General features: G+C 37.5%; 1 protein-coding gene across 2 annotated transcripts; it reads left to right on the forward strand.

The window, feature by feature from the left end:
* The first annotated feature begins 977 nt into the window (after positions 1-977).
* On the forward strand, positions 978-17,028 carry ss18 (SS18 subunit of BAF chromatin remodeling complex). 2 transcript variants are annotated; one of them, XM_007254612.4, is made up of 11 exons: positions 979-1,156; positions 3,404-3,480; positions 5,275-5,359; positions 6,001-6,139; positions 7,216-7,440; positions 7,837-7,998; positions 8,867-8,944; positions 10,422-10,544; positions 12,253-12,383; positions 13,057-13,120; positions 15,555-17,028. In XM_007254612.4, exons 1-10 carry the CDS (start codon positions 1,088-1,090, stop codon positions 13,072-13,074), a joined length of 1,107 nt encoding a protein of 368 aa, XP_007254674.2. In that variant the 5' UTR covers positions 979-1,087; the 3' UTR covers positions 13,075-13,120; positions 15,555-17,028. The 2 variants fall into 2 exon arrangements, with proteins under 2 accessions (XP_007254673.2, XP_007254674.2); XM_007254611.4 differs by lacking the exon at positions 13,057-13,120 and having other exon boundaries at positions 978-1,156.
* The last annotated feature ends 4,114 nt before the right edge of the window (positions 17,029-21,142 follow it).

The following is a 21,142-nucleotide window of genomic DNA, read 5'->3' on the forward strand; positions in this document are numbered from 1 at the left end:
TTTGCATTCTGAAAATGTGAGGGCTTTGACATTTCCTACAAAAAACACTTGTGCTGGAAACTAAAGGTTTGGAGGACATGAACTGTTTGATTTGTATTTAGGAAAATATTGATTTTTAAGGAATGTTAACTTTTATTATTATTATTATTATTATTATTATTATTATTATTATTATTATTATTACTATTTATATTGACGTTAAGGGAAGTGCTAACTTCATTTTACAATTACAATCAAAATTTGTAGTAACATTTATTATTAAACATGAAAGCTTTTTATGTAATGCTTCAATAGAAATCTTCAAAATTGAAAATTGACAAAAATGCTGACCTGTTAAGGGGTTAAATATACATTGTAAAAAAAAGCAGAAAAAGAAAACACATTAAAGAAGAGGTGGAGAAGAGGTGTGTCCAGACTTTTGACTGGTCCTGTAAGTATAGCTTTGGAAACACAATTCAAAAATATGAACCACATGATTAAACTCCCGCCATCTTCAAAAAACACACAGTTCAGCCCCTGAGCACATCTAATCCAGAGGTGGCGTGACCACAATAACCAGAACTACAGCCCTTACAGCGTCCTTTAAATACTAAAATAAAACTTACTATAACGTTACACATAATTTAATTAATATAAAACTAATATTAGCAGTGTTTTTAGTGTGAGTTTTATGTTTTAATGGTAATGTAAATCCTTATAAATAGCTGGAGCTGCCTGTGGCTGCTGCTTGTGTGTCTATTAGGACTGAGTTTTGGACCAAACCATTGTGGAAGAGGTGGGGACTGCGTGACCTTGTATAAATATTTGAGTAGTTCTAACTTAATTGTTATTAAATACACACATTTTAAAATTTAACGTCATTTTAAAGGTAAATTATGCGTGGATTTCAAACATTTAACTATGTTAATGTCCGTATTTAAGCGATAACACCAAGCCGTAGTGGAGTGACCCCCCTAAAAAGGGGAGAATAGAAGAGTCCACCAGGCTGCGCTGCTGTAGATAGCTGTGTATGTGGGAGATTTTTGAAGGCGAGCTGAGAGATTTTTAGTTTTATCGTCGGATTTTCTCTTTTTTAAGAGCTATAACCATGTCGGTGGCGTTTGCGCCTCACAGACAGCGCGCTAAAGGCGATATTACACCCGCAGGAATACAGAAGGTAATTGTTTTTAATACAGAAAAGGGGTAACAAACGAAACGGTGGCAATTGGTTTCTATGGAGGGTTGTTAGCCAGGAAGGTTGCTAAGCTAATTAGCTTAGCTATAGCTAGCGTATGTCTAAATATTGTTTTTTGAATCAATGTAATCTTTATTAAAATTTTGTTTTCAAATTTCCTTCTGTTAAACAATCCAATAAACGACCACATATTCTCATTTTAGTATATTTAAATGCGCTAGCTAGTTAGCTAACCTATAGCTATTGCTTAGCTAGCTATGTAAGCTAGCTAGCAAGCTAGGTTAGCTGTACTGTTAGCAGGCTAGCTAGCTAGCGCCTTTGTTAGCTAGTTAGCCCAAAAAACATATAAACGCCTTATTTTAAGAGAAAGTCTGGTCGTGTTTTAGCGTTAATAGACTTTTTACAGTCACTCAGCGTGATAAATTAAGTGGAAAATTCCAGTAAGGTTTCAATAAATGTGCTGTGAATTCACGCTGTAGCAGAAACAGCTCATGTAGGTTAACCTAGCTGGGTTAGGTTAGCTAACTAGCTAATCTACAGCTAATATTAACGTTAATCTGATTTGTTGTCCTTTCTTTCTCTGTGTGTAATTTAACATTATATTAAACCCACAGAGGGTAAATTTGCAATTTTACAGCAGCGCAGAGGAGAGAGCAGCAGTGTCAGGAAATATACATCAACATATAATATATATATATATATAAAAGAAAATAAACATTTAACGTTATATGTACATAACGCTAATAAATAATATCCCAGACCAACTGTTTATCCAGACATAATTCTGTAATAAAAACAGTTTAAAATCCTAATTGTAACATATATGGTACAACAACAATTTAAAGTTTTGCCCTAGAAGTCATGTAAACCTATTATATAAAACGTAAAAAAAATATTAAAGCATGTAAATCGTTCACATGGTTAAAACAGACCTGTAAAAGCAAAAGCACAAGCACTAACCCAGTACACTTACATTCTGTAAATGAGTATTTGCCTTGTTTTGACAGGCAGACAAAATGCATCAGAAGTAGCAGATTCTGCTTTTCAAATGGTCTGTTATGCATAGTGCAGTGATTCTTATTTAAAGAGGAATTTTCACTCTCTGTAATATAATGTGCAGTAGGGTTAGTGTTTAAGTATTGATGGTATCCTTGATATGTTTATTGTTAATGTGTTTAAAAAATTATCACTATGAAAAAAATATCAATGTATTGTCCAGATATATATTTGTAACTTGCAGAAGGACTACACACGCAAGCAAATGTTACATTTTAACTCTCAATCAACTGTGTACAAACAAAAAAATGAAAGGCTTCTTCTGAGAAATTTGTTTTTTACATTTTTGGGGTTTCACATTTACTTAGCTAACTCATCCTTACATAGACAGATCACTGCCTTAAACCATTTTAAATGCACAGGTTATATACAATAATGGATCTATTGAAATAAAGTATAAGATAGAAGTGTATATGCCTAGAACAGTTTTAATGTTATAGCCACTAAAAAAGAGCAAGGCACACATATGAACATTAAACATTAAAACATTGTGAATTATAAAAAAAAAATCTCTGAAGAATGTTTTCATTGGTTTCACATATACCCAGGGTTTAGACAGTTCTGGGGTAGACTTTATTGTCTTATTAAATACTCTGTAAAAAGGTTTAAAAACAGAATGGTGAATGAAACACAAACTTGCTTTTATTGTTTTGTGGACAAGCTTTACCGCCCCACAACCCAATTCTGGATGGCTTTCTACACCTGAACATCTCCAGAGCTTTCCATTTCATCCAAAGAGTTTTTCAGAGCATCATATTCTACTGGCAATGCATTTATTTGAAGATTATACAAATTGTATACACAGTTAAACATGTATATCAGTAATGGTTGCACCTTAATTACTGATTAGATGGGCTGTTCAACCCCTTCTACCCATGCCTTTGCATAATCCCTGTTTGAGAATCTGACCCATAGTGTTTTGAGCATAATTGAGTCCACTCCCACTGGTTGGGTTTGCCTGCCCAGGACAGGAGGTTTGCTTCTCGCACATATAAGCTGTCTTTTCTCTCTTGAACACATGAGGTTTAGGGTTAAATCACATGGTTAGAATTAAAAAAACATGTACAGGAATGAAGACTGTGGGTAACATTTTTTGTTTAAAATTTGTTCAGAGCTTTTTCTGAGGTCAGTTTAAAATGAGTAGAATTAATTCTAAACTTTGTTTCTTTCCAGCTTCTCGATGAAAACAATCAGTTGATTCAGTGCATCATGGACTTCCAGAGCAAAGGCAAAACTGCAGAATGTTCACAGTAAGTTTGTTTTTTGTACATCTTACACCATAAAAGGTTAATGCACTGATATGTTTTTTAGTTTAGAAAAAACGTAAGTAGTTGTTGTAGGTAGGACTGCAATGTTTATTTTGTACTAGAGTTGCACGGTGTACCGAAGGTTCGATTCTTTTTCGATACTACGTCATCACAAACGATTCGGTTCTTTAGCGTTCGATGCTTTCGATACTATATAGCCCAGTCACTAGCTTCAAATGAGTCAAAATAGTAGGCGCGATTTGATTCAATTCATAAGAAAACTGATTCACACCGCAGCAGTCGGTGTGGCAGGATTCAGGTAAACTTAGTGTTCTGAACAAATGAATCGATTCACGTGTGAATCGATTCATTTGACTCGCTTGAGCGACACACGCACGCGCAAGCCAGCAGAGCAGCAGCGAGAGAGAGCAGCGGCGAGTGTAGAATGGCGACGTCTAAAATAACAGATGTCTCTCGTCCGCGACTTGTGGACAAAACGGGCGCGAGGAGTGAAGTGTGGGCAAATTTTGCTTACATCGCTGATGAAGAAGGGAATCCGACCAACACCACAAACCCAGTTTATAAACGGTGTTATAAGTCTATCCAGTGCAGAGGAGGGAACACAACCTGGCTACGCATTTAGCAGACAAGCACCCTGATCTCTACAAAGAGCTGAGAAGTCGACAGGTTAGTGGAGTTAGTCAAGATACACTCTGTCTGTAGCGTTACTAAGATTTACTAGCCCTGGCCCGCCGGCGGGCCAGAAATTTATAATATTTAATATCTGGCTGTGTTTATGAATAGTTATAGGTTCAATATAGACACCCAAAATGCCATTTTAAAGCTTAGAATCTCGGCTTTTCAGTTATCTAGCCCATTTAGCTGGATCTCCTTTCAGAAAATAAACATTTAGGGCGAAATATGCCTTGCTTCTGAAAATATGAAATCATAATTTTCATATTTCCGTTTCTCGTACGTCCATATTTGATCGAATGCGGACATGTTATACACCATTCGAACCGTCTGTCTCTCCGGATTCGCTCCGTTTTACTGTAGGATGTACGGTTCCTGAATTAGAGCTGAAAGAGCGCGTCACAGCGCGTGTTCAGAGTTAAAAGCTGCTTGTTTTTCGCTGCAGGGTTACCTCAGGTCACTCCCTCCACCCCCTCAACCCCCACCAGCGGCTCCCCCACGCTCTTACCTTCAAAACCAGACTTAAGAGAATCCATCAATCCAGTCTCCTGCAATCCCCAATTATATACAAACAGCGCATGAAATAAACTAAAAAATTATAAAAAATTATATATATAAAAAATAATATCCACTTTATCTCCTTATTAAAAGCGTAATTTTCGAGGCTGCATGTGATAACGCACGTGTGGTTAATCTGCAGTCCAAGGAGAACAAGGTTGACAGAAGACCATGTGGACACACTTGTTTTCCTGGCTAAGAACCTTAAACAGGCAAAGAAACTTCCCACAGTGTAGTTTCAGAAAAGAAGAGGTTTTAGTTTTTAGGAAGTGTTTAGATAATTATGTTATAGTTAAGGTTATAATAACGAAACTTGTTTTTTGTTCAAATGTTTCATTTTAGAATAAAAACGTTTGCTCCGATTGTTCAGTGTTCAATACAGTCCAATCAAAAATAAACATTTTATGTTCAGATATTTTTATTGTTTTTTTTCTTCCAAGTATCGTTTTGGTATCGAGAATCGTGATACTACAGTTGGTATCGGTATCGAAGTCAAAATTTTGGTATCGTGACAACCCTATTTTGTACTCTCTTTATCCTCAACAGTTACCAGCAAATGCTTCACAGAAATCTGGTGTACCTGGCCACAATAGCAGACTCCAATCAGAACATGCAGTCTCTTCTACCTGCTGTGAGTACTGACGTTGTTTTTCACTCTGCTGATGTACTTAATAAGGGAAAGCCACACAGTTTAAGTCTTAAACATCATCTAACAGTGGTCTAAGGCAGCAAAGGGGATTTAAAACACATACTCAACTGCTGTGTTTTTCATTACTGGTACTTAGGGCTCCAAACTGTGCACATTTGTTTGTGTTTATTTGTGCTTAAAAAAACGCAATTAAGACCCTGAAGGCTGTTGTTCCTAATTGGTACAGGAGAACCAGGTCTGATTTTATGTACTTTTAAGCTGAGACTGAAATCTGCATTAAATTCCTTCAGTTCACATCCAGTTCCTTTTGATTATTTGGAACATTCAGTTTTTCCCACAGAACTTTTAGAATACTTTCCATGTTTCTAGTAGTCCACTGGCAGTGCTTCTAAACCTAATATCTCTTATAGATAAGAAGCTGATTTGCCTTTTTTTTTGTTCCTACATGCTCTGGCATTGATTTGTAGGCAACCTTGAGCCTGGTAAACTAGCATGCCTCAGTTTATCATGGTTTGTAGTTGTCTGTAACAGTCTGTATTGCAATATGTTGACAATTGTGTCTTCTGTAACCTAATTTGACTTGGTTATTCGAAGTCTGATTAACAGAGTTTCTCTCTCTGCAGCCACCCACCCAGAACATGCCCATGTCGGGGGGAATGAATCAGAGCGGCCCCCCTCCACAGCCCCCCCACGGCCACAGCATGCCGTCAGACGGCCCCCCTGCTCCCCACATGCAGAACCAGATGAACGGCCAGATGCCTGGTAAGGGAGCGCTGTCCCACTCTGCAGCTCTGTCTTCATCTTGCTGTCGCTTAGCAACACTGCAGGCTCCCCTCTGGATGGGTGATGATATCACCCGTTTCTTTGTGCTGTGTGATGTTTTGGATGCACTGTTGCATCAGTTTTGTGTTTATATGGATTTTGTAAGATAAAATACACTAACTGGCCACTTTATTATAACCACACTTCTGTTTCTACACTTGTTGTCCGTTTTTATCAGCTCCTCTGGCCATATTAGAGCAGTTTGTAGTTCTACAATTAGGATCTCACTACTGCAGTGATTCTAGTTTGGGTGTTTCAGATAAAGCAGTGCTAAGGGAGTTTTAAACCGTTGCGATAGTCAGCCACATCGTAGATGTAAAGTCAGAGACAGAGGATCATCTGTTGCAGAACAGTTGATCATGTGTTGGTCATGGACATTGTTCGCAGGATATTTCTGGTTGGTGAAATATTCTCAGTGCAGGACTGATGCTTAGGTGTTTAAAAACTCCAGCAGTACTGCTGTGTCTGATGCACTCGTACCAGCAAAACACATACTACCTCCATATCAGTGTCACAGCACTGATAAGAATGACCCATCTCCCTAATAATACCTACTGTGGTAAAGGGTAAAATGAAAATAATAAAATATGCAAAGAAATGGAAGAACTACAGTTTGTAGGTGGTGTTATTAAAATGGCCTTTTGGAAAATAAATTGATTTCAGAAATAATTTGCCAACATTGACAAATAATTTATTCCCTACTCCTCCATGCAGTATTCTTTCAGCTGCGTTCAAATCAGCCTGTAATGTCGCCATAGGGTTTGACATTTTCACACCTGAAAGAGCAGAATGAGGTTCGAACCAGGGTTTATGTGTTTGTTGCATTGTATACGTTTGGCTTCTCTCTATACTTTACTTTACATTAATGGGTTTGTAGAAGGTTGTGCATCACATGGTGTTGTCAGTTTGGCAAGTTGTCTTTCCACTGTGTTGTGCCGAATTCCACATTGCTTTTAAAACTTGCTTTACATAAAGTGTCTCATTATATTGTAAAACCCTGTATGGTTTCTCTGCAGGCCCCAACCACATGCCCATGCAGGGCCCTGGTCCTAACCAGCCACCCAACATGCAGAGCGGCTCCATGAACATACCTCCCAGCAGCCATGGCTCCATGGGGGCCTACAATCACACCGTACCCGCTTCACAGGGCATCCCCAGCCAGGGACAGATGAACATGAGCCAGGGACAGCCAATGGCCAGCTATGGTCCCAGACCCAGCATGAACATGCAGCCCAACCAAGGTAATGCAGGGCTTCTCAGATGACCTGACTTTATGTTAAGTTAAGATTATTATATAAATCTGGCAGTTGTTATTTACATTGTGGCAATGTCCTGATAAATGAACTTGTAAACACACACTTTTATAATAGAGCATTTTTGCATAAATTTGCATAAAGCATATCTATTTGATTACACTTGAATAATCCTCAATTTTAAAATGTTTTTTTTTTTTTTACTGTGGTTCTCCCAAAAGCTTAAATAATGCACTTTTGAAATATCTGCAACCTGTTAGTCTTTTGTTGTTTCTTCAGGCATGTTAAATACTTTAGGATATATTTTATATAATATATATAATGTAATATAAATGACAAAGATTTACATCTTGTCTGTTTTAATAAACATTGTTTTGTCTTTAGGTCCTATAATGCACCAGCAGCCTCCCTCTCAGCAGTATAATATGCCTCCTGGTGGTGGAGGGCAACATTACCAGGGTCAGCAGAATCCAATGGGCATGATGGGCCAGGGTAACCATGTGATGGGCCAGAGGCCCATGCCTCCATACAGGCCACCTCAGCAAGGTTAGACTTTTTTTACTACCTCCATGCTCCAGCTTAGCTCTGTTGGAAAATATTATTTTTATACTTAGAATGAAGATCAGTAAGATTTGCTTCTGTTTCTGGATTACATGCGGCCCAAGTTTGTTTAACAAACTCTAAAACTGAACAATTTTCTGTTGCCAAAGTGACCCTGTATGCTGTATGTATAATACCGTACATGGATTTTAGGCAATAAAGCACAATACTATAAGCATACTATTAAAAGCTCATCAGAACAGATGCAGGTAAATGGACAGCTCACCTGGTTTCACTAATCACTGATTTAGTGGTTAAAGCTATAGATTAGATTGTTATCTAGTCAAAATGTTTTGCAATTTATTTAAAAATTCTGGTTGATACAGTACAATTTCATCAATTTCAACATCAATATGAACATTCAAAAAGTCACAGGATAATTGCCAAGATTGGCCACAACAGATGTCTGTACCTACAAACTTCTGAACAATGCATTCCTTAATTTATGTAATGCACCCTGTAATGAACGTCAGTCAAAGGCAGGAGCTGTTCATTGTTAATGAAATGCTTTATATTGCAAAATATATTGATGTTGAATTATTACACAGCCTTATTATCATGATGTAGATGTAGAGATGTTATGCCTAGTTCACACTTTACTATTTTAGCCTGTTTTACTATTTTAGCCTGTACAGCACTGTACATGCATAACTAACTTTTGATGCTTTAGTTCCCAGATGCTCAAATCTTGTTTCTGTTATATATATATATTTTTTATCTTAATGTCTCCATGTGCACCTCAGCTACAGTAATATTAAAATGTCTATTCAGTAAATTCTTTCAGCTCTAAGCTAAAGGATTTTGGTGTTTTTAGGGCCTCCACAGCAGTATCCAGGCCAGGAGGACTACTATGGAGAACAGTACAGTCATGGAGGTCAGGGAGCACCTGAAGGTAGACAGACTTGCTATTACCCTCACCACCCTCCTTCCCTTTGAATCCTTGTCACCTGACACCACTTCTCCACTTATACCTCTCATAACTACCTGCTCTAGCCTGGCAGTCTTGTCCATCCGTGCCTTACATTATTAAACTGTATATATTGCTGAATCTTGGCAGCTTGCACCAGTTTTCCCAGTGCTTTGTGTTGATGAAATTTGAGTGCTTTACTTTAGGCTAGGATTTGCAGATTATTATGGACTGATTTTCTGAAATTCTAAATGTAATACTGAAGACCTCAAAGCTATACTGGAATACATTCTGAATTTATATGTAAAAATGTGTTTACCAGACCAGAATATGTTTTACACTTTTTAGCACATTTATCTTTAAGGACAAATCAGTATCTCAGCTGATCAGGTTTAACTTCTGCCTCAGGCTGTGCAGGACTTGTTTCAGGGTTTGTGTATATACAGCAGCTGGAGAGGGCCACCTGGTGGCCATTGGGCTTGATCACACAAGCAGTTGAAGACAATAATTTCAGTGTGATATTGATTGATGGTCACAGCTACATTTTTGGAACTGTAATTTGCTCTAAAGCTTTTTTTTATAGATATGAAATCCCAGCAAGACAGCAAAGAGTATCTGAGTGGAGAAAATTATTTTGAGGGAATGATCTTAACCGCAGTGTCACAGTGACAAAACATGACTAATTGTTATAATTGTTATAATTTTAAATTGTCATTTGTTGTTCTTTACGTCACACTGCAAGCATTTTTTTAAATGTATTGTTATGAATTTAAATATTTTTGGTTAATTTCATAATGTCACATAATCAAAGAGCAAACATACTATTTAGAGTAGGTTTGCCACAATAATTAATTGTACACCATTGCACATAATGATTAACTGTATATATTTGGATTGTTATACAAAGTATATGAACATCAATCATTTTTGGTAGATATTGCCCTTTTTTTTTTTTTCTAAGCAAGGAAAGTATTTCATGTATTGACATGAATGAACCCATTTTTTTTCTTAATTACGCTGTTATAATTATATATATATATATATATATATATATATATATATATATATATATATATATATATATATATATATACACACAAAATAATATATTTTATCACAATTATTTCTGTCATATATTTTTGAAACAAAAATTACAATTAAGATTGGGTTTATTTGGGTTAAAAAAATAAAGGCTGTTTTTGTGTGTGTAAACAATGTAAAATGCTGCTTGGATTAATGCTCCCTGTTTGCATCTTTGTATAAGGATTATAAAATTTTATTATTAAGTACAGTTTTTAAGCTTAATTTGTTGTGATGTTTAATTTCTCATTTAATCACTTGTTCTAGAAAAGCTAAATAGTGGAGAATCTGTCATAACTCCCAGCCCACAAGACAGTCGACAGGCTTAATATAGAAACAAGAAATGTACTTTTATACATTTTCTCTGTTTTCTGTTCTGTAGGAAACTCCCAGTATGGTCAGCAGCAGGAAGCCTACCAGCAAGGTCCTCCCCAGCCACAGGGCTACCCAACCCAGCAACAGTACCCAGCACAGCAGGGCTACCCGGGCCAGCAGCAGGGTTACGGTGAGTTCTGCAGACCTGAGCACTTTCACAAAACAGTGTACCTACAGAAACTGTGCAGATTTAAGATCTCAGTGTGTTAAATGTGGGTCTGCATATATATTTAGACTTGGACTTGTGCTTGTGTATTACACACAAATAACCAGATGTAATACTTCTTATATCTGTATGTATATTTGAAATGTGGGAGAATGCTTTTTTGTATACCAGATGAAACAACACGTACAGAGGAGGAGAAGTTGAGAAGGAGCATGACACAGAACGTACTGTATTCAGAATGCTTTTTCTCTCTGTGGACTGAGAGGTGGCAGGGTTACGCTTCCATGCAGTGCAAGTGGGAGTGGGGACTCTTCGTGTTCATCCCTCACCCTTTTCTTTCTCTTACTTTCTTTTTCTAATCCTGTCAGCTTGTCTCTCCCTCTTTCTCTGGCTGAGCCGGAGGCCTCTCACATCTTAATAATGAGCTGCTGGAGAATCACGCACACACACACACACATACGTATTTGTGTGTATATACACACACACGCCTGCACCACGAAGCTACGGGCACCATCTGGAAGACGCTCTCCCGAGCCCCCACAAGGTTAAGATGGTCCAGCGCACCTAATGATCCTGCGTGGGCTCGTTTTGAATGAGGAGAATCAGAGCGGGCCCAGTGTGTTCCGTAAATGGCCGAGCGCTCGGCCGGCCCACGTCAGTCTTAATGAGCCTGGGCTTTTTTAAATCAAGCTTTATGGACTCCTTGATGTTGGGCCACATTAGCAGGGCAGCATGCTCCTTGTGGGTCCGCCGCCGCAATTATATGCGGTGGAGTTCGGAGCCGGCATTCATCCCACTACTACTCCTCTTCCTCCTGCTCATCAGAGCCAGTATACTGATTGATTTGCTCTGGGGCAGCATTGCATTTGATTCCCAGATGCCATTATTTTGAACAGAAGCAAGCTTGTTTGACTTTCATGCAAACAATTAGAAAACGGCACACTGTGGTGTTTGGAAAAAGCTTGGGTGTTGTATGTGATTCCCTGAAGTCGTAGTTTGAAAAGAGATGCTTTCACTTTGCATCGTGCTGCTTAACTTTATCAGTTCATGTAATAGTTGGCAGAAAATCAGATTTTGTTAAAGTTTCCTAGGGGTCTAGCAACTTTGCTCATGATTCAACTCACAATATTTAATGTTCCTTGTAAAAATATTTGTATAAGGACTGTTATTTTATAAGTACTGTTTTAAGCTTAAATTATGAGAATGTTTGTTTAATTTGTCAGTTAATATTTTTAAATGATTTGTTAAAGTAACATTATAAAATGATAAAAATCTAAAGTAATTGTGCCTAGTTTTTCCCTACACTTTTGATGTTTTGACATCAACAGTTTTCAAGTTTTTTTTTTTTTCTTCAGTTCTTACTGCAATCATCCTATACCCTCTTCTTTATTTCGCATTGTGTTGTTGAGATTTGCAAAGATATCCATTAAATAGATTTTGTGAAGACAGCATTTGTTGTTTTAAGACCACAGATGTGCACTACCTTATACCATGAAAGACCCTGGCTTTTTACCTTATTTGTAGTCTGGCTGTTCTTTTTGTCTCGAGCACAGTGTCTCAGTTTTGTCCCCAAAAAACGAAATCCTTAACTGTGTTTTTAGCATTGAGCCTAATGACTTTTAAGAAAACCCAATCTAACACCAGATCTTTTTATATTTTTCTTTTTGTTTAGGGCCCTCTCAAGGTGCTCCAGGACAGTACCCCAATTACCCACCAGGCCAAGGGCAACAGTACGCAGCCTACAGGCCGCCTCAGCCTGGACCTCCACAAGGCCAACCTCAGCGCCCCTACGGCTATGACCAGGTAAGACCAGGGCCAACCGAAAGAAGTTAGAGCCTTTTTAATGCATTTCTATGGATATGTTCCCTATAAAAGCTCGACCCTAATGTTCTGCGGTAAGTAAACTGGCCAGTTGAACCCGATCCTTATAATACACGCGATCACGTCAGTCCACAATTTCATTGTGTTCCAGTTCTGAATTGGTGCATGTTTCCGCAGCACATGGCCTGTTTGTAAAATCCTAATATTGGTTTATTACTGGAAACAAGCTGTTCCAGTTCCCAGTTAAACACTGCCAGGTAATCAAGGGCTGTCGAACAGACTGCCTGGCTCAGGTGAATTTAGAGCTGGAGCAGAATAAATGAGTGCACTGTCAAAATAGCTCCGATGTGGTCTGAGCTGAAGCCGCAGGAGCTTTTAGAGCGATGGAGTTTTTGTTTTGTTCTAGAGGGCGATGGTACGGAGTACTCTCCTGCATGGTGATCTGTCTGTAAAAAGTATAGTTTTAACATTAAAGTGTAAAAAAGGTTTATTGTATTATAAAGAGGAAAAAAAAGGAAAAACGTTAAAACGAAACTGGTTGTCATCGCTGAGCCACGCACACGCATGCACAGATCTCTGTGCCTCCTGTGTTTCTCTGTGGCCCTCACTGAGAGGCCACCGTGTTCCTTTCATATCTCTATCTTTGAACATTCAGGGGCACATGAGGAAATAGCGGACCGAGTATTTCAACCCCTGACTAGATCTGTAAAGAAGCAAAGGTAATGGTTGCCATGAAGAACGCCATCGTCAAATCTAGACGTTTTGACTCCTGGCCTTTTTTTTCCCCCCTCCCCTCCCTTCCCTCTTGTTCTGTTTTCTTCATTTTCTAATCTTTTATTTTACATTCTTTTGTAATCAGGGGTCGAAATAATCTTCAGGTCCCTTCTGTTTAAAAAGACGAGACTATCGGGCAAAACTGAGTGTTTTTTATAATTGTGATTTGTTATGACTTGTGATTTGTGACTGTGCAAATACATCCAGATCCTGAACACTGGTGTCTAAATATTAATTCAGTAAGTATCTGATCTGTCTATTTAGAGCAATGCAAGCTTGGATTGTCCAGCCGTTTTCGACCCCTGTTTAGAAATCTCCATGTAAAATACTAAAAATGCTAAAAAAAAAAAAAAAAGGCAGATAAAAAAAACAAGAAGCCAAAAAAAAGAAAGAAAAGAGTGTTTTCTCCCACTTCATGATTTGACATGTGCTCGTTCTGTCTTTCTCGATCACTCGCTCTTACTCCCTCTCTCTCAGCATTCACATCTCTCATTCATGGCATTGCTGCCACCTACTGGTTAAATCTAGTCAACAACTTGTTAAAGGGAACAGTTAGTGCTTTAACACCTGACTGAACTAACATAGTGATACCTGACCAAAGGTCAGAATTCACTCCTAGAACATTTACATACTTAGCCTTGTCTAACTTCTTACTGAGTCTTTGGGTGATTCTTCAATTAGGGTCTCTCTTTACCATCTTTATGTTTTGAAAAATGTAAATGTTTTATTTATGTATGTTAAGGATAACATGCTTTTAAAGGAATTGTTTAGTTACTTTAACATAATTTTACTTTGAACTAAAGCTTATATAGAGTTAAAATCGTTTATATATGTTTGCTGACTGGCACAGTGCAGAAATCCAGACCATTCCAAAATGTTTACTTAAATTTTTCATTCTTTCATTTTATATATATATATATATATATATATATATATATATATATATATATATATATATATATATATATATATATTTATATATATATATATATATATATATATATATATATATATATATATTCTGGATCTATCTACAAATGTCTTAGTCATACTAACTGATGAGAAATTAGTTTGATCAAGTTTAGTTTGCATTTAATATTAACTTGATTGATTAGAAATTCACTGAATTTTTCAATCTAGGGTGGGGTACAATGGCACATTAACCATTTTGGAAAATGTTATAATTTTGCATAATTTCGGCCACCTCAATACGAACACTGGAAATCTGAGCTGGCTGTTTAAAGCGTAGAGCAGAAGCGCTTTACTCACCCAAATAAACTGTTTTCAGGAGAGGTGTGTGTAGTTTGTTTTTCAAGACTTGTTTGACTTTTACAGAAAATAGTCTTTTTAAAACCACAGTTTTGATCTTCTCATCTCTAATTGTTAATTTTATAAAATGTTGCCATGATGCAGTTTTTGGGTAGATATGTAAAGTACGGTAAATAGTGCATTCTGTGTAATTTTAGTCATACATTATGTTTATTTAGATAAATAAACTGAGTATATAAATAAGCTTGGATAACAGTTTAAGATGAAGTAACTAATGACGTAGCTTGGCTGCATGCAAGTAATTTTAAAAATATCTGGAAGTAATTTAAAAATATCATTAGTATCGTGATCTAATATTTTTACCCTATTGCCAAGACTGGCTTGAAAGAATCAAAATCTGTGATTTAAACAAGTACTGATTTTAAAGTTTTACTGATGTTTGCAACATTAAAAGAATGGGAAAATGTGAATTAGGTTTTTAGGATAGAGTTTAGTCAGTTCCTCCTTTTGAAGAATCACCCAATTATTAATTTGCACTTCTATCTAATATTGTTAAATATTTTTAAATTACACCAATATTGAACAGTAACATCTTTTTGTTTTGAGTAGGATTTTACCAAGCATGTTTTCAAACACACACACAGAAGCTCAGTAATTATTTTGAAGCACGTCTTGCATTTTTTATGTTCTACATTTCAGTAATTCTTATGTTTTATGATGATGCTACTCATACCAATGTCAAGATATGTTGAATCTTTTTGCACACATTGTCTGCGTTCATTTAAAAAAAAGACAAGAAAACTGCTGCCGGAATACTATGATTGTTGTTATTATATATATATATATATATATTATTATTAAGGGGAAGTGTGGCAGCCCCTGACTATGTAACACTTTGTCTGTCTTGCACAAAAACTGCTGTTTTCACATACATTGACATTTGTATAAATTCTGCTCATAATAAATACAGTTTAGAAAAGTTAAAGCTCTACATGGACAGCCAGTGTCAGTACAGTGAAAGCCTGTGTCAGGAGCAGCGAGGGAGGAATTTCAGAATGCTGGAAAGACAGACGCTGACACTCTTCTGCCGTTCTTCTTGCTTATCCACAGGGTCAATACGGCAACTACCAGCAGTAAACGACAACCGCTATTCTTCCTGTTCGAGCGTCTCTGTGGCGCTGTCTTTCTGGACCTGTGGAAGGGCTACTGCTCTCTGAGACCCCAACCCCCTCTCAAAAAAAAACTACACCTTTTTATTTTTTTGTTTTTCCCCACATTTTTATTTTTCCCCCCCTAAAGACATGAATGCCTTTGGATCTTTTATCCCCTCATACTGTACGTTCACACAGAACTATTATATCTAGCCATCATGTTCACATTTTCAATTACATTTACACACAGTGACTGCAGTGAGTGGTTAATTTCACTGGTGGTATTATTTGCTTGTCTCGTTGAAAACACATTCATTCATTTTTTATTCAGATTCGTTTTGAGAGTGTATAAAAAAAGGTACATACATAAGAAAACTGTCAGTCTCACAGTGCTTGCTGATGTATTTCTTTGCTTCATTATTCAGTCCTCACTTCAACACAGATCAATATGGTCAGCTTTTCAGCAGCAAATGAGAGAAATGTGAAAATAAATGTGAAAAAAAATATTCTTGCAGTTTTTCTAATGAGGCTTAAAACGCTGTTCCGTTCTAGTTCTCCGCAGTTCTCTTTCAATCTGTATTTTACCGGTTTCATCAAAAGCCATCTCGAGAGCAGCAATGCCTTAATAAAGAAAAAATCAGTGCTGCCTTACTTCCAGAACAATTTCCACAACCAGGGGGAGGGGGGGGGGGGGGGGGGGGTTTGATAAAAACCGCAGCTTCGAGTCAAGTTCCTGTTGTTGTAGTGAGCTGGTAAGCATCTTTCACTCCATTGCCTGGGAAAAAAAAGTTTGTTTAGATGAAGCAATAAATAAAACTGCTTGGGGGGGGGGGGGGGATTATGGGAGTGAGGAAGGGGCCAAGAGTTGATCTTGCACAGGGAATATTCTTCTTAAATGTCAAGGTCAAAGTTATGTCATGATGTACAAATGTATTTTATGCTTTCCAGATAGAGCTTACTTTGTACTGAGGATTTGGAGAAAAAAAACGTAGCTCTAAATATTGTACTTTTTGTTTTGCTAAATGTGTTTATATTGGTTATTTTTGTGTTTTTTGTTTTTTTCCCCCCCACAAAATGTTGTCCCCTCTGTAGTGTAATGTCTTAGGTTCTTACCCACCATGCTGAACCTTGATGAAACCCATCTGCTACTCTAGTGGCTTGCATGTCGATTGTCCACTGGGGGCCACTTCGTTTTAAGTGTAACGACTCGGCTGTACATTTGAAATTTCCCCAAGAGTGGACAGTCAGGAGTCGCATTCAAATTGGGGTAATAGAACTGAGTTACGAAGGAGTACAGGGCTTGGGACTCCGCCTTCACCAGCTGTGTTTTTTGCCGATGACACTTTTTGTTGTTGTTGTTGTTAAATAATGAATGTGAAGATTACCGGACTGTAACAGAACAGAGGTTTAAATAAAATGTGTTAATTTGTAAATTTTTTTCTTGTTTTTATGTTTAGAAAAAAATAAATATGTTGGTGTTTCATTAATATTCTATCAGTATATAAGTGCGGCTGCAAAATTATTCTGGCAAAGTTGGCATTATTAATGTGGAAAACCATGTAAAGCCATTGTTAAGCATTCCATTATACAAGAAATCTTGGTCCCAGGCTATGTATGTGACTGGGATCGGCTGGACAGACAATTAACAGTCTGATGCTGCAGCATTCATACAGCAGGTCAAGTGGTGTATCAGAATTTCTCACCTAATCCAGTGTTTTTTCAGGTGGTTTACACTCCTATTAATGTAGACTATATATTACTCTCCTAAACTCATGCGCATATGCAAAAGATCAGTGCCTCATATGAATTATCAATTTTATCTTCTTCAGCATGAAAAGCCTTTTGAGTTCCAGTGGCTGACAGCTCGGTTTATCACCAAGAATGTATTAAAAGTTGCTATCAAAGCTTTGTTTCTTTGATACTACAGCCACTACATTCTGTGGTTAAGTTTCTTTAAAATAAATAAATAAATAAATAGAATATACAATTTCTAGTTTATTTTGAACTAAAAAATCACCTAAAAGGCTGAATTATATTTGTGCGTTGAACCTACACATACCCTATGCCATTGATGCGCACCTCCCCAGAAATGTAATTGCGTGACGTGGGCAGCACTACTGTGATTGGTCCGCCAAGCCTTGTGTACCCGCCCACACATTCTCGCTCTCATTGTTTAAAGGAGCGTGCAGAGTCATGGACATGCAAATCCAGAAGTATAAATGTGCACAATTGTACAGGCTACACCATAAGCGATGTGTTGGCTTAACACAGAAGCATAAACAAACCTTAAATATTATAGTTCTGTTTCTTCTCTATTACACCACTGAAACTCTTCCTCACTTCTGTTGTCCATTTTACTTTCTTCTCAGACAGTGTTGAGTTAGATTAACTTGAAAGTAACAAATTTCAATAACAGGATACTGGCCCATATATCAGATTCAGCGTTCTCTCACATTTGAGATAGTATTTACATGTGAAAAAAATGTCGGAAAGGGATTTGTGCCACTTTACCTGCTGTATGAACGTAGCCTAAGTACCTTCTATAATATAATACCACTGACAGCAACCATTTACTTTCTAATTATTAGAATTTGCAAATTCTCCTCTAAAATCACTTGATTTGAATGTGGTTGTCTTTTTCTTCTCTTTTCATTCTGGAGAAGCAAATTTTTTATGTGATTGTGTCTACATATAAAATGTCTGCTAATGTGAATTTGGGTGGTGGTTGTTTAATTTGGGTTTCTCACATTAAAGCCACACCTAGTGTGTTTTAAGGACATCTTTTATTTTGCAGTGTTCAGCTCTTGACCCAATATTTCATAAATAAATTATTATACTTAATAGATATCATTCGATCAAAACTTGAGTCTAAATTGTTGTTGTTAAACGTCTCTTCCCTGCCCAAAAGCACACCTTTATTATTTTTGTAAGGTTTTAAATCAGGTACTGACTGTAGTTTTTTTTTTTTTAATGTATGTAAAATTATGATGTGTATTTCAGAGCATGTACAATTAAGAATTAAGTATAAAGCCAGCACCGGTAACTTCATCTGTAATTAGTGTAATTATTTTCCTCTTTCTTCTGTTGTGTTTTTTTTCCTCCCTCTGAGGGTAGGGAGGGGTGGGGTTTCCAGCTCAGAATGTATGAGGACGTTTGTGCTGATGAGAAACATTCATTTGGTGCTCTCGTATCATGATGCAACTTAATGGTGCCATGTCTGTGTCTGTTTTCGCGACAGTGTAAAGTTGTACATCGGTAATTGAACAAAACAGCTGAATAAATTATTGTCATTTGGGTTATATTTTCATAGTGCTCTCATTTTGCTGGTCACTTTAAAACATCATTAAAAATCATTTTAAAATCATTTAATGTATTGCTATAGTGGAAAAAAATCTGCATCTATCTTCATTTTAAACACTTAAGGTTCTGGTTGAAAATGTCTTGGCAATAATGAGCTTTTAGTCTTTTTTTGGTGCAAGATTAATTGCATCTTTAATTAGGTCACAAGTTCAAGATGGTCCTATTTTGGAGAGCTTCTGGTAGGTACTGCCCACAGCATACCAGTAATACCCCACAGGATGTATTAACTTGATTTAGGACAAACACTCTAAGCTTGCCATAAATGCACTAAGGACATCTTCATGCTTTCAGATAGGAATGGAGGAAAGTTTACCATGTATAAAAACCTAATAGAAGCCGGATCATAAGTGTAATTCTAGAGTCATGTAGAAAGCTGTGTAGTGTGGAAAGCTGCTACAGCAGACAGTAATTGCTACATGATTGCCTTACACAGTAAAACATGAATGACTAAAGTGTTGAGGGGACACTGTGCTTGTGTGTGTGTAAATATATACACACACACACTCACATATAACCTCAGTAGGTATTAAGTTTCTTTCCCTTTCAGTGCAAAATAAATCACCTGTCACAATCAATGTAACGTAGCAGCAGAGCTGGAAAATGACTGGTCTGAAAGTGGTGATTCAGTGATCCAGCTGCATGAAACGATTGAAATAAAAATCTAATAAAAATGAAAATGCATTTTGGTCAAATAAGAGAAGAAGGTGCTGTAAGGAATCAGAAGGCATTGATACTGTAGCACAAGGCTTGCTAGTTAAAATCAAATGTCTTTTTTACTTCGGCATCAGCACCCGGAGTCCGAGAGAGCACAGTTAGTCATGCTCTCTATGGGTGGGTGGATTGCACTGTGTACCCTCCTCATTCAGGTTGTAATGCTGGTTGGCACAGGCATCTGTTGCCTGATGTATCAGAGCCATGGATCCAACACTTTCCTAGGAGCATGTTAGCTGTCTAGTGATGCTGCGTGTTAAGGAACAGCGGGAAAGTGGCAGTATCTGTCTAAACGTATCATGTATTAGAGCAAGCACGTCCTACAGGACAGTCCTAGTGATACAGGTATTGTAATTGTGAGGCTAGAGACAACAGTCAGCTGTGGGAGTAGACGCTTCTGCCAGGCAAGACAAAAAAAAAAACTTTTGGCGGCAGAAATCAGGAATTACAGGCACCTACAACTTGGTATTGTAGTAAAAAGCTTTGTTTTAACATTCTACTTTTAATCTGGTTTAAATCGGGCTTATAAGGCAGTTTATAGGTCAGGATCGGACAGAACGTGCTTTATATCCCTCCAGCCCACACCTGGCATTAAGTATGGTGCCAATACGTTCATTTGTGTTTTCTGTTGGCAATACTTATCTACAGAGACTAGACAAGTGTGTGCATTTGCACATTCGTGTCAGCAAGCGGTGCAACTTTAAGTAGCTGAAAATGCCTTTAATTAGAAGAGTTGTTCACAAATAATTGGATGTACAGTATAGTGAGTGTGTATATAAGCAGTTAGCCTGGTTTTACCGCAGTTCTGCTCCATCTGGCCAAGGCCAGGCATGTCACAGTTCTCACTGTGGTTACCCTGTCAGGTTTAATAGAGAAATGAGGCGTTAGCGGTGTTGAAAGTGAGGCTGATGAGGCTGACCCTCCCTCCGTGCGCTCTTCTAATGTGTCCAGCTGCAGCACCGCAGCACAGGGACGTGTTCACACCTCTCTCCTCCTCTCTGCAGCCTGACGAGGCTCTACCTGTCACGTCAGAGGGGGGAGATACAGATGGCACGCCAGATGTGTGGTCAGGCTGTGAAAGTGTGTGTGTGGGTTCAGGGGTTAGGGATGGTTAGGACGCTGTGTTGGGGGAGTGCTGGTGTGGCTGTTTGTGCAGAAGCAGAAGCAAGTGCACTTGTATTGCATGTACTGATGCAATGTATTGATTAGATAAACCTTTCACAATGCTGGTGAAAAAAAAAAAAGTCAGGTGCTTACTGGAAGATTCGCCCACTAAACACAGAGATCTGTAGAATTTCCCAAAACAGTGACATTGAGTAGTTTACAAGCACTGTAAAATATTAAATAAAATACAGTAAATAAAGATTAGCCACTTGGTTGTAATTATGTAAGAAACATATGAAAAGGTAAAAGTATGTTATATAAAAAGCATATATAGAATTCCAAGTTTCCCACTTGTAAATTCACATACAAATT

Source organism: Astyanax mexicanus, chromosome 8 (assembly GCF_023375975.1).
Source record: "Astyanax mexicanus isolate ESR-SI-001 chromosome 8, AstMex3_surface, whole genome shotgun sequence".
NCBI lineage: Eukaryota > Metazoa > Chordata > Actinopteri > Characiformes > Acestrorhamphidae > Astyanax > Astyanax mexicanus.

Bases quoted from the DNA above. Each gene is read 5' to 3' on its own strand.
- ss18 (XM_007254611.4), top strand. From the start codon at position 1,088: ATGTCGGTGGCGTTTGCGCCTCACAGACAGCGCGCTAAAGGCGATATT. The intron at 1,157-3,403 runs GTAATTGTTTTT...GTTTCTTTCCAG, and splicing joins CACCCGCAGGAATACAGAAG to CTTCTCGATGAAAACAATCA. The intron at 12,384-15,554 runs GTAAGACCAGGG...GCTTATCCACAG, and splicing joins GCCCCTACGGCTATGACCAG to GGTCAATACGGCAACTACCA.